This window comes from Cantharellus anzutake (assembly GCF_015039405.1).
Source record: "Cantharellus anzutake strain C23 chromosome Unknown EI90scaffold_18, whole genome shotgun sequence".
In the NCBI taxonomy this organism is placed as follows: domain Eukaryota; kingdom Fungi; phylum Basidiomycota; class Agaricomycetes; order Cantharellales; family Hydnaceae; genus Cantharellus; species Cantharellus anzutake.
In genome coordinates, this window is record NW_024066968.1 from 1,015,416 (window position 1) to 1,028,242 (window position 12,827).

The window sequence follows — 12,827 nt, forward strand, 5'->3', positions numbered from 1 at the left end:
GTTTGGATCGAACCGAGGGTTGCCTCCCCCAGAGAACGACATTTCGTCATTATGTTACTCGTGGTGGTGGGAGGGGTTTTCGTTCTTGCATGTGTGGGATTCGCCGCAGTTGTGTGTTCTTTTGCACGTGAGCCTGTGGTTCATGTGGTCTAGGCGAGTTACTCGCCCAGAACTTTCCCACGCTCTTGGCTGTGGGCCATCGTCCCTCGGCTTTACTTCCTCCACCTCCGTTTTTGGGGGCGTAGTGATGCCGAGAGTTCCCTGTCTTCTTTGATAGGGAGTTTTTCTGGTTCCCTTACATTTTGTAAGGTGAGGTACTCGTCCAGGTGGACGAGGTTGTTGCAATTTCCTAGGGGTTCCCATGTGGTGTCCCCTAGTTCCCATTTAACCTTAAACCAGAGTTCGTTGTGAACCCACATGTGGTTTAGGATTTCGCGAACTACTGCTTCGCGATCGGGGTCTTCCCCGAAATCGTAGAATATGTTTACTTCCCTATTTGGGAAGGTTTCCTGGTCATTCGGCTCGTGAGGTGCGAGCCAGGATACATGGAATCTTGGGTGGATTCCGTGTTGTTCAAGTTGTGGTGGCAACTTGAGGAGGTAGTTTGACGTTTCTGGAAATGTTTCCAGAATTTCGTAAGGCCCTATGTATAAGGGCTTTAGTTTTCCTGCCCTGCCTTTGGGTAGGTTCAGCTTATCCGTGGATAAGTATGCGAGCTCGCCTTTTCTCAAAGGCGGGTCCGGGCGTCTTTTCTTATTTGCCTGGATTGTTTGGGCAGCGCGATTATGTATTATTGCGTCATGTGCTACCATGAGGTTTTCCTTCGCTTTTTGAGCGAAGTCATTTACTCCCAGGTAGTCCGAGAGTGGTGCTGTTAGGCACATCTTTGGCATATGGCCGTAGATTAATTTGAACGGGGCATATCCTGTCGATGTGTTCGAGCTTGCATTGATCGTGAATTCCGCCATCAACAGTTTCGCTGCCCAGTCGCGTTGGTCTGGTCTAACCATCACACGTAGTATTTGTACTACTTTTTGTATCATTCTTTCCGCTTGGCCATCGCCTTGTGGGTGGAATGCAGTTGTGAATTTCAACTGTACACCGAGTATTCGGTGTAGTTTGCGCCAAAATTTTGACGTGAATTTTGAGTCTCGATCTGATATGATCGAGTGTGGTAGACTGTGGAGTCTTACAACTTCACGAAGAAATATGAATGCTAGTTCTAGTGCGTTTGTTGTTGTCTTTATTGGAATTAGGTGGACGTTGGACATCAACCTACAGATGATTACCCAGAGGTAATCATATCCCAAGCTTGTTGGGAATGGACCTGTGAAGTCCATGGCTATTGACGACCATGGTGTCTCCAGGGTCGGGAGTGGGTGAAGCATTCCGGGATTTCTCCTGGTGCTTTTCTTTGTCGTTTGACAAGTTCCGCAGGACCTGCAGAACTTGTGGGTATCCTTTCTCATCGACTTCCACCAGAAGTGTCGACGGAGGGTTTCCACTGTTTTCTTGGATCCTAGGTGTACAAGTGTTTCGTGGATGTTCTTGAGGATTATTCCCCAAATGGACTTCCTTTCATAGTTCCCTTTCGGGACTACTATTTGGGTCGTTCCTCCTTCTCCAAGTTGGGTTATCAGCCCGTCTTTTACAGAGAAGTTTTTGAAATTCCCCGGGTTCTCTAGGATTTCCCGGTGGATCTGGCTTTTCAAGTATCCAGATTTTATTGCCTCAATGAGGTCTTTTTCTTCAAATTGTTTTCGAAGGTTCTCTTCTGGAGTTATGATTTCTTCCAGATTTTGGGTGCTCCCCCCTAGAGCTTCCTCTAGGGTATTTCTCGCATGTATCGCTGCGAGTCTCTTTTTCTCTGAGTTTTTACTCAGGGTACTGCTTAGTAGCAGTTCTTCATATTCCTCGATTCTGTCAGGGATGATATCTTCTGCATTTTTGTCCAGGTGGATGTCCGCTGACACATAATTGTTGAAATGCAGATCCTCGTCCGTTGACGAGTCGTAGTATCATGAGAGTGCATCTGCCACTTTATTTTTGTGGCCTTCCACGTATTTTATTTCGCAATTGAAGCTTGCAAAAAAGGCTTGCCATCTCAGGTGTCTCCCTGAGTTGTGGTTTTTCGCTTTGAAATATTCCAAAGCTTTGTGGTCTGTGATTACTGTGAATTCATGGCCTCCCATGAGGTCGTCTTGCCATCTCATGAGCGCTTCGAGGACACCCAGTGCCTCAAGCTCGTAGGCGAAGTACCTACATTGTGTGTTGGTGAACTTTTTGGACATGAATGCAGCCGGGCGGCAAGTCTGCCACCTTTCGCCTTGTCCAATTAATGCACCCATGCCTGCTGGGCATGCGTCTGTTATGACCCAGACGTGGAGTTTGGTCCTCTCTTCTTCTGAGAGGCTTTCCGGTGGGTTCCACTGGACAGGCTTCAGGATTGGAGCCCTGCATGCTAGACGTTTGATTTCGTCAAAGCATTTCTGGTGGAGTGGTATCCACCTGAATGTCTGCTTGTTTGAGCAGATTGTTTGCAGTGGTCCTGTGTAACCGCTGACATTTGGCATGAATATCGATAGATATTCTACCATTCCCAGGAATCTTAGCACTCCTGTGTGGTCTACTGGCTCTCGCCAGTTGCGGATTTTTTCCATTTTATCCACTTGAGCGTGGATGCCCTGTTCGTCCACTCGGCTTCCTAGAACGTCTAGGATTGGGGCAAATGGCTGGAATTTTTTCCGGCTTATGTAGAATTTTGCCCCTTTTAGGCGAGTGAATAACCACAATAGTGCTTTATTGTGGTTTTCCACCGAGCTTGTGCTGGTGAATATATCATTGAACCAGACGTGTAGGCGTCTGCCTACTTCTCCTTGTAGTTCCCAGGTCAGTGCGTGCTGGAAGGTGCAGGGAGCGTTGCAGTCTCCTTGCTGCATCGTGTTCGAGTTGTACGTCCCGTGGGGCGTGGAGAATGTCGTCCTATGGACGTTGTCTGGATCCATGCGTATTTGTTCGTACGCATCCGACATATCGATCTTAGATCGGTATGTTGCTCTGGCGACTGATTCCTGGATCAGTCGCATGGCTGGCATTGGTGTGACATCAAGGATCGTGTTTGAGTTACGGTTCCTCGTGTCTATTACCGTGCACAAGGATCCATCTGCTTTGCGGATGCACAGTAGCGGGCATGCTCGCTCGCTGTTCGCAGGATACCACCATCCTGCTTTTACATAGCGATCTATTTTGGTCGCTAGTGCTTCCTGCAGTGCTGCAGGACATCTCGGGGTGTTTTCCCAAAATTTCTTGTTCGGATCCTTCAACGGGATTCGATGGTTCACCTCCCTCAGGGGGGGCATTTCTAATGGCACTGGCACCATTACGGTTTCAAATTTTTCTCTCCACCACTCCCTGAGTATTTCGAACTCGGGGTTGTTCATGGAGAGACCTTCCAGGTGTGGTATGTCTGGAAGTTCTAGTCCTTCCAGACTAGGATTGGGCCAACCTTCAGGGTATTTTCTTGTGATTACCCTGAGGTGTGTTTCGATCCCGCCTCCCTGTCAGGGGGGCTTCTTTTTTGGTTGTTCTCGGGCTCTTGCTTGAGTTTTCCATCTGTGTGATCTCGTCACACGGTCTTCGCTTATTCCAAGGGTGTCTATGTTGCCCTTGTTCGCCGTTGTAGGCAGGATAATCGCCCACATGCAGCGCCAGCTCGGATACCCGTTTCCACGATTAGAAAATCCCTTCCATTCATGCGACAACTCGATACGGATTCGGTATCTAAAAATAGTCCTAATTCGTACGATTCTGACGATATCAAGAACGTCCCAATCGGTGGAGAATTGACGGAGTTCAATGTTGGGCAAGTTAGGCACCACGGGCATGTGCGGGCGTGGGAATCTCAAGCGGCAACCCAGAATTCCAGCCTCACTCGTTCCCACGGCGTCTAATAAATTGGTAAAAATGCTCATTGGCTGCGTGAAAGTTATCTCCGGCTACATTCCCAATTTAGGGTCTTAATTCCGCAAATCCATTGAGATATCGCTTATTTTCTTTTATTTTCATATTTTGCCATCATTTCAGTTATTGATTGATATTCTTTTATTGTTACTGTTACCCTTTTTATTATTTCGCCTAATAAGGTACCCAGGTGCCATATGGCACCAATATTTGCCATCTATTATTTCTAAAAATAATTGTTCCTTATATCCTGTACATACCGGATTTTGGAATAGAAGTTCTCCCCTCTTTCACCGTTCTCACTTTGTGGGACCGGAAGTCTAAGCTTACCTGGTTTTTGTTTAACCAGGGGGTGCCGAAGATGGCGTTGTATCTTTCGATGTTTATTACATCGAAGTAGTGTTTTTCTATGTGGCCATTGATTTCAACGTCCACGTTGGTTCCAAACAGGATCTGTGATCTTGTTCCTTTTGTCCCCATTTGAAGGACGACTGGGTTCTCCAATTGGAGAATTGGGATGTGGACCGCGCAGACAAAGTCCGGCGATAAAGCGTCCATTTCGGCTCCACTATCGAATAGCCCATAGGCTTTTATGCCTGCTATTTTTATGTGAGCCATTAGCGTTCTCTTCGTTGAGAGCGGTCTGTTTGCAGGGTATTTTCCCGCATCTTTTGAGATGCGGAATTTCGCATCGAACAAGGGGGACTGGGTTTCGATGGACTTTTGGTCCTTCTTCCCTTTCTCCTTGTTTTCCTTGGGTACTTTCGTGTATTTCCCCAAGGCGTCTTTTCTTGGTGCTTCCACCAAGGCTTCAGCGACTTTTTCGTCTGCTGTGTTTTCTAACTGGTGTGCTACAGCCAGTTTGATTTTATAATTTATGTCATCATGGTCAACGACTGACATTGGGCCCATTCTTATGGTCCCAACGTTGACCTCCTCACCCTCTGAGTTGGGTGAGTATTGAGGTCCTTTGTATGGGTCCTCTACTTCGAAGCTTGATGCTTCGGAGTTACCAGAGTTGTTCTCTGGTTTCTCATCTGATGAGCCTTTCGACTCTTCATCCGATGAGTTCGCGATTTCCATGGCAGCTATGTGCCTTGGTTTTTCATCGCTTGTTATATTGTGTCTTGGGCAATCTTTCGTTTGCCCTATTTTGCCGCATTTGCCGCAAATTGGAACTGACTTTTGGTCAGTTTTCCTCGAGTTTTTCGAGGATGTATCCTCTTTCCATCTGGGTTTCAGCTCTTCCGCTTTCTTTCCTGATGGGAGGGCTCTGCTGCAGCTCGTTGTTGCCATGGTAGTTGTTCAGGTATAGTAACCTGATTTGTAGGCTGAAGACATCTTCAGCCCATCAATTATCTCGTCTACACGAGATATTGCTTTTAACATCTCGTTTGAGGAGAAGTCTGCTCTGATTCTATCATGAGCGATCATTTCCCTCTTCCATTCGAGGGGAATGTAGTTTAGGAACCTGGCGTTGAAGGACGCCTGGTCTGGAGGTGTCACCATCTGGGACACTGCTTTTGACAGTTCTAAGTAGAACTGTTTTAGGCCTTTTTCCGCTTCGTATTTGACGTTGTGGTATTTCTTTGTCGCGTTCAACACGGCAGAGGCTTTGATGAAGGTTCTCATCAATATGTTGAGAACTTCGAGGAACATGCCCTCGTCTCCTCTGAGGAGAGTTTCATCTCGGAGTCTAATTCCGAGGTCAAACGCGGGTCCCCCTAATCCACGAATCAAGCAGTCCAGGTGGACTTCGTCGAATTGGGGACCTTTGCATCCTCGCGAGGCGAGGAATCCCAGTAGTTCTGTGAACCACTGCCAGAACGATTCCATGTCGCTCTCCCCTGACCATTTCTTGTCAGGGAATGCCGGCCCATTCTTTAGGGCTTCTGGCTTCACTCCTTCTGGGTAGGGAGTGAGTATTCTCACTTCGGGCATTCTTATGGCCTTTTCGTACCATTTCTCCAGGTACTCTTCTTGCTCCCCTGCCTTTGCGGGGTCGCTATCCAATGGAGATCTCTCCTTTGGGGGGGTTTTTGCTGGGGGAAATCTTCCTTGCAGCGTTTCTTTGGTTTCAGGCGAATTTGCCTGAAGTTGTATTTGTATTCTCTCATTGTTTTGAGAGGGTGTGAATGAGTTACCTCTCTGTTTGAGAGGTCCATCATAAGTGGATGTTTGGCCGAACCTTTGGTACGTGCCAATTCTCCTTCTAATCTCTGAACGATGCCTTCTTTCGGCATCGTCTTCTCCTATCCTTGGGAGAAGGATCTCCTTAGCGTCTCTGTCAAGTCGCTGATGATATTCCAGTGTGCTTTCACTGGTGGTTCTTTTCGTGAATTTTTCACGAGTTCTATTTATGTCCTGGACCGTGGTCCAGGGGTGTCTATTTGTTTCCTCACTTTTTTGTGAGAAGTTTATTTCTTTCAGCAAATCTGTTTGTTCGCTGATTTTTTCAGTCAATGCGTCGATTGCGTTGGCCATTCTTTCTAGAGTTATCTCTAGACAAGCCGTGCTATTATGGTTCGTTTCCTCGATCTTTTTTTGGATCGAGTTTATCGCATTTATTATGCACGATTCCTGGTTTTCCAGGAGGAAGTTTGGTTGGGCGAGCAGTGACTCTCCCCAGTTGACATTTCCGCTTCTGGGGGTTCCAGAATGGGTTCTTGGAGTGAACACTCCACGCTCGCTTTGTTTAGGTGAGGCCGTTGCGGAGGGTGCTTCCCTTTCATAGAGGGGTCTGTTCGCTGGTTTCTCCTTACTTTTACGTAAGGCTTCCTCAGCGAACTCCTTCATTTCAGTTCGCCTCCTCTTCATTATCTCGGAGACCTCCTCCAAAGTTGGCGACCTTGCCTTGTCTGGCATGGTGTGTGGGAGTGTAAACAGCAGAAGTTCTTTTGGAGCTTCCGCGCTCTGGGAGATCCTGCTCTCAGGGCGTATTTTCACGCCTTCTCGGGCTTTCAGCCTGAGAAGAAGTTGATCTTCACTTTCCGTCCTCCATTCAGACGGAACCTGGAACAAGTCCAGTAGTTTTTCGGATAGCCGTTGCAGGGGCTCTTCCCTTTGTTTCCCTTTGTCTGCGTTTGGGGCTTGACTTGGGGACGTGAGGGGGGACTCCAGGGGATAGTGGGGCCCTGGAGTTTCCTGCGACTCTATCCGATCAGCTTTTTGGGCTGATCGTTTGGTGCTTACGCGTTTTTCACACAAGTCGATCACCTCGTAAGGAGGTGATGGATCTTCCCCAGCTTGGGTTAGATCGGTATGTTGTGGAGTTCTGGGGGTATTTCGCCCCACACTTACTCCACGTAAGTTTCTAAAGCCTTCAGGGACCAGCCCTGAGGTGGTTGCTATTGCCGGATCATGTTGATCCTCGTCGTCGTCTGACAACGGCTTTTGGTTTGAATCTCCCTTGATGGGAGATTGCAGTTTCTTTATAAACCGCTCGTTTCTTTTTAGTGTCGCTGCAGATGTGACCTTGCCCTTGCGGGCGTGTTTAGGCGCCATAGGGGCTTCCGAGTCAGATGTTAAGATTGTGTAGTTGTGGGTTGTGTTGTAAAACACACCTCATGCACTTAAAAAAGTGTGAGGTCTTAGGGTGGCTCAGCACACAAGGCCGTAAGTGATACAAGATAGTGTATTTTATGGTGGTGTGTAAGCGGTTACCCGGAGGTTCCCGCTTGCCCACGTGACTATGTGTATCTAATTTACATGTGACTTGGGGTTTGGGGCTATTGCCCTGACACAGGTCAACACTTCTCTCCAGACATGATGGTGCTGTTTCAGGCACCTCAGCCATTCTATGGCCCCAATATGTGGGCCTTCAACCAACCACAGTGTGGAGCGATGGCTCCAGCACATATGCTGCCACAGGCAGCTACATCGTCAGACCCACTTCTGGGTGACATTCTCCAGGATATGAGTGATTGCCTTTGAGGCACCAATAATGAACTATCCCAAACTTGTGAGGAGGTTCAAGTGTTGTGATCTAGTAACACTCAACTCCAAAAAGAAAGTTTCGATCAAAGGATCGAAATGACTCATATGGAACACGAGTTAAAAAGACATCATTAGTCATAGAGACTACCTGAGGGTGTGAGGTTGAAGTGCCTGGGTCATTTTCAGCAACAGACTTCAGCTTTGGCATGACCATTAGTGGTACAACAATCTGATGATCACTGTCAATGGTGACTAGAGAACTTTGTGTGCCCTTTCATGAACTTGCCCAGCAGGTTCAAATTCTTGGTCGATCTCAACTGGATCGATCTCAAGGCCATCAAGGGCATCAACAATGCATCAATTGAGGCATGAGAACTGCATGAACAATACATGGAAATTAAGTGTGGTGTTGATGGGCAGAGCCTGTCTATTTTGGAATTGGACAGGCAGCTCAAGAGTCAACCTCAAATGCCTGATATCATTTGTGATGCAGGTATGAAGTACCTGCTCATCTCTTTATGGAGGCACTGTCATATCCCAGATCTTCCACCTCCCTCCACCCTAGTCCTAGACGACTCTTATAACCTCCACCAGCCCTCTCAATCTCTCTCTGCTGCCTCTGGTCAATGCCAACAATCCTAGGACTACCTCCTCCTTCAACTCTCTTCCACCCTTCCATCCCATCTACATCCACATCACCTCCGGAACTCCTACATGGTTCTGGTAAGTTACTAGAGTACTGACAAGCTGTCAGGAACCTCAGGACATACCTCAACTCTGTCACGGCCGTGCATTCCGGCCCATTCCCCACCCATCCCGATGCTGCCTGAGCCCATTCCCGCTATGCGAGCGTGAGCACAAGCCCTGACCTCAGCCCTATCCTCCCTGAGGACTCCCTGCTCACTCCCCTGCTTGCCCCTAGGCTCCCCTGCTCCTGGCCGACTCCCCCACAGCCACACCAACCTTCCCACCCTGAGTCCGCCTCCAGCACCATGCCCAGCGCAACTCCTCTACCCCGCCCACTTGGCCCCTACAGGGCCGCTATCATCCCCATGCCCAACTCCGGTCCAACTCCGAGTCCGGTGCCACTACAATACCATCGCCGCTATCACAGCCCTATGCTCCTTCATTTATTTATCTGTTATTGTTTGATTTGACCCTCGGTCATTGCTGGCCGCTGTGTGGCCAACCCCGCTCCTTATTCATGTTTGCTTCCGGACCCTTCGGCCCTCGGCCCGGGTCTGCTTCCATTCATTCCTTCCTCCTATATATATCCTGTATACTATACTATAGTACTTTAGCTCTAATATCGATGTGACCACGACCCCTAAGTCCTGACCCCAACAAGGCAACCCCAGTGAGTCCGAAATGAGGGCCAAGAGACAGCTAGGGGGCACAGCACTCCCTTTAGAGTTGCTGAGGCCAAATGCCCTACCCCCGGGCCTTGTTCATGGCATCATGGCCATCGTGGCCTATAGCGGCCCGCATTGGCGACCTTCAGTGCCGACCCCGGACCAGTGTCTAACAAACTCTCACTCCCCTACCATACCTCCATCTCCTCAGACCTCTTGTTCAAAAGGATATGGACCTTGGTCACCTACTTGTTGTTGGAGGTACTATCAAAAAGTGTAATCCACTTCATGAACCTTTATGCTTATATACAATATGTTAGAGATGGGCGGAAACGGACGACTCCGGAGTGGAATCGGAGACTTAGCGTGGAGGGACCTTGGCCTCAGCGACTCAAGTGGAGCGCTGTGCCATTGCTGTTTGTCCATTTGGTCCTTAATTTCACAGTAGGTGAGCAGGAAGTCTCTTGGGGGCATTTCAGGTCGATTTCGGACTGAAAACAGACGAGTATGTACAAGCGCCGATATATAAGGAAGGGGCAAAAGCACAAGGAGAAACAAAGGGTGACCGAATCGGAACGAAGACGTCCGAACGGGAACAAAGGGTTAGAGGGAGCGGAGCGGTACCGAAGGTCATAGGGCAAGACCTGTGATACATCCGAAAGGAGGTAGAGTGGGCGAGGCCCAGAGGGGCAGGAGGATGAGGGGAAGTGGGGGTGATGACTAACTGGCTAGAATAGAAAGAAGCAGCAGTCCAAATAGGGATGAGGGGGAATTGCGAGAAATACATTACAAACGGCGAGAGTGCCGGAGGCGGTCCGCGAAGCTCGGGGGTTGCGGAGCTTACGGAGGTTACGGAGGCGGGGTTGGAAGTCCGAGGAATATTGGCAATGGTGTTCACGTAGTATGAGGTCACCAATGCAATGGACTAAGACCGAGGTGGAGTCAAAGTCCGAGGTATGGACTATGACAGAGGCTCGGAGTAAGGTACGAACGGTGTCCGAGTGTGAAGTACGGAACAGCGGTGGATGGTCGTAACTTGGCGGAAGGGTGGCGGAGGAATGAGAGAGGGGAAGGTAAGGAAGAGTAGTCAGGTCCGAAGGTGGATATCGGAACGGACGGAGATAGCGTAGGGGATGACGGGAGGGTGGAGGTGTGGTGAGGGGGGAGCGGAGTTGTAGGAAGGGTGGCGAGTAGGGAGATGTTCGGTCCGAGATGAGTATCGGAACGGACGGAGAAGGGGTCGGAGAGGTAAGAGGAGGGGTGTGTTGCCGAGACCGAAGGTGAGTATCGGAAAGGCAGCGGTAGGTTATGACTCCGGAGGTGAAGAGGGTGGAGGTCCGGAAGTCGGGTCGGGGTTGGGTATGCATGGATATGACACAATATTTATGTTCAAATCATTAATTTTCAACCCAAAAAGTCGATTTTTTTTGGCAAGCATGAACCTTCATGAAGGTTCATGACTACTGACTTCATGAAGAGTCATGAAGCCATGCATCATGAATCTTCATGTAGAGCCATGAATGTCCATGAATGTCCATGCATGGTCATGCATGGCCATGACTTTTCACAGGAATTCATGAGCAGGCCCAAAAATTCCCATACCTGCACATGAATGCTCATGACCCTTCATGAATATTCCTAACTCTCCATGAATATTCCTGACTCTTCATGCAGAGTCATGACTGAGCAGCACATGGTTTGAGTGTGCAAGGTGCAACCAAATTTCCCCCCATTTGTCTCTCCTTCAATTCTCCATCAAATGTTATGTGGTAGGTACCATTTTGTCACATGAATTAAGGTTTTTTTCTGTATCTCATTGTGATGCAATAGTCCCAGATTATATGAAGGAATTTGGATGAGCTGGTTCACTATATGTGCACTTATTCTGCTTACTGTGCTCTCAAAAAATACAGAAAAAACTTTGGGTTAATCAAAAGGAGCAAGGGTACTCCGAAAGGAGACAAAGGGAGCTGGAAGGAGGGACAACACCAAGGGTCAAGGATTTGACTCAATGGTGTTTCCCAAAGGAGGAGTGAAGGGCCAAGTGTCATGGCCATGCATTCCAGCCTGTTAGCCACCCATCCCACTGAGTGAGTGTGAGTGCAAGCCCTGAACCTCATCCCTATCCTCTGTCAGAGACCAGATTGAGATGAAGGAATGTCTCCATGGTGGAGGGCTTCGGCCTCAGCAACTTGTGCCAGGAGCACTGTGCCAAGTAACATGTCCGTGCCCTAACTTACTAACTGGCAACATTTTATTACTGAGGTGTAACCTATGTACAAGTTGAGTATATATAGTTACAACGAGGGCAGGCCTGTAAATGGTGGGGCCGAGCGGAGTGGAGCTAACAGGGTTAAACATTAGCCGATTGAATATTACCGACAAGTCGGGTTACGGGGTTAGCGGAATGGTAGGTGATAACCCAGAAATGGAAAGGAGGGATAGGCCCAAAGGTGGGCTTGCAGGGCAAGCAAGTGTATTGCCCAGCAGAGGTGGGAGTGCGCTAGTGGACATCAGAGCTGTCTGGAAGCCTTTGGGGCTCCGTACTTAGGGAGGTGTAGGTAATATATTGAAAAGAGGGGGTGGTGACCATCGAGGGATGCAGAGGTGATTGCGGAATACAGGGGCTCCGAGGTTAGTGAAGAAGGAGTGGAGATAGTCCAGAGGGATTGGAAGCATGGAAGTTGATGGCCATGGATGGATATGACATCCTCCTTGAGGGCTCCCTGCTCGCTCCCCACTTGCCTGTGGTTCCCCAGTGCTAGACTGGCTCCCCCACTGCCACACCAACCTCCCCACCCTGAGTCCGCCTCCAGCACAGCGCCAAGTGCAACTCCTCTACTCCACCCACTTGGCCCTCACCGGGCCACTACCATTCCCACACCCGACTCCAGCCCAACTCCAAGTCTGGCACCACTAGCGGTGATGGTATCCGATACCATCACCGCTATTGTGGCCCTATGCTCCTTCCTTTATTTATGTTTTGACCCTCAGTCATTGCTGGCCACTGTGCAGCCAACCCCGCTCCTTGTTCCCTTTTGCTTCTGGACTCTTCGGCCTTCAGCCCGGGTCCGCTTCCATTCATTCTTTCTCCCTATATATATCCTGTATGATACTTTATTGTACCTTAGCTCTAATATCGATTTTACCATGGCCTCCTAAGTTCTGACCTCAACAAGGCAACCCCAGTAAGTCTGAAATGAGGGCCAAGAGACAGCTAGGGGGCACAGTGCTCCTTTAGAGTCGCTGAGGCCAAATGCCCTACCCTCAGGCCTTGTTCACAGCATCATGGCCATCATGGCCTATAGTGGCCTGCAATGGCAACCCTCGGTGCCGACCCCAGACCAGTGTCTAACACCAAGGCCCAAGGAGGAAGGAAGGAGGATGGGAGTGGGGAATGGCTAGCTGACTGAATAGAAAGGAAGCAGCAGCCCAAATAGGAATGAGGGAGAATAGTGGAATTGAATGGAGCAATGCAATAGTTGCAAGGTCCAAAGTAAGTCCAGAAAGTCCAAACTCGGAAGTTAAACTCCGGAATATTGGCAAAGGTAATTAAATGGAATGAGCTAACCAATACAA

At 49.0% G+C, this 12,827-nt stretch overlaps 1 protein-coding gene across 1 annotated transcript; it reads right to left on the reverse strand.

Annotated features, from left to right (window-relative positions):
- Positions 1–8,404: 8,404 nt before the first annotated feature.
- On the reverse strand, positions 8,405–10,615 carry EI90DRAFT_3122281 (uncharacterized protein; the record flags this gene model as incomplete). The annotated part of the gene is made up of 5 exons (XM_039063483.1): positions 8,405–8,606; positions 8,667–8,737; positions 9,815–9,976; positions 10,039–10,173; positions 10,241–10,615. The coding sequence occupies 5 exons, from the start codon at positions 10,613–10,615 to the stop codon at positions 8,405–8,407; spliced, it is 945 nt and encodes a 314-aa protein (XP_038917369.1).
- Between the last annotated feature and the right edge of the window lie 2,212 nt (positions 10,616–12,827).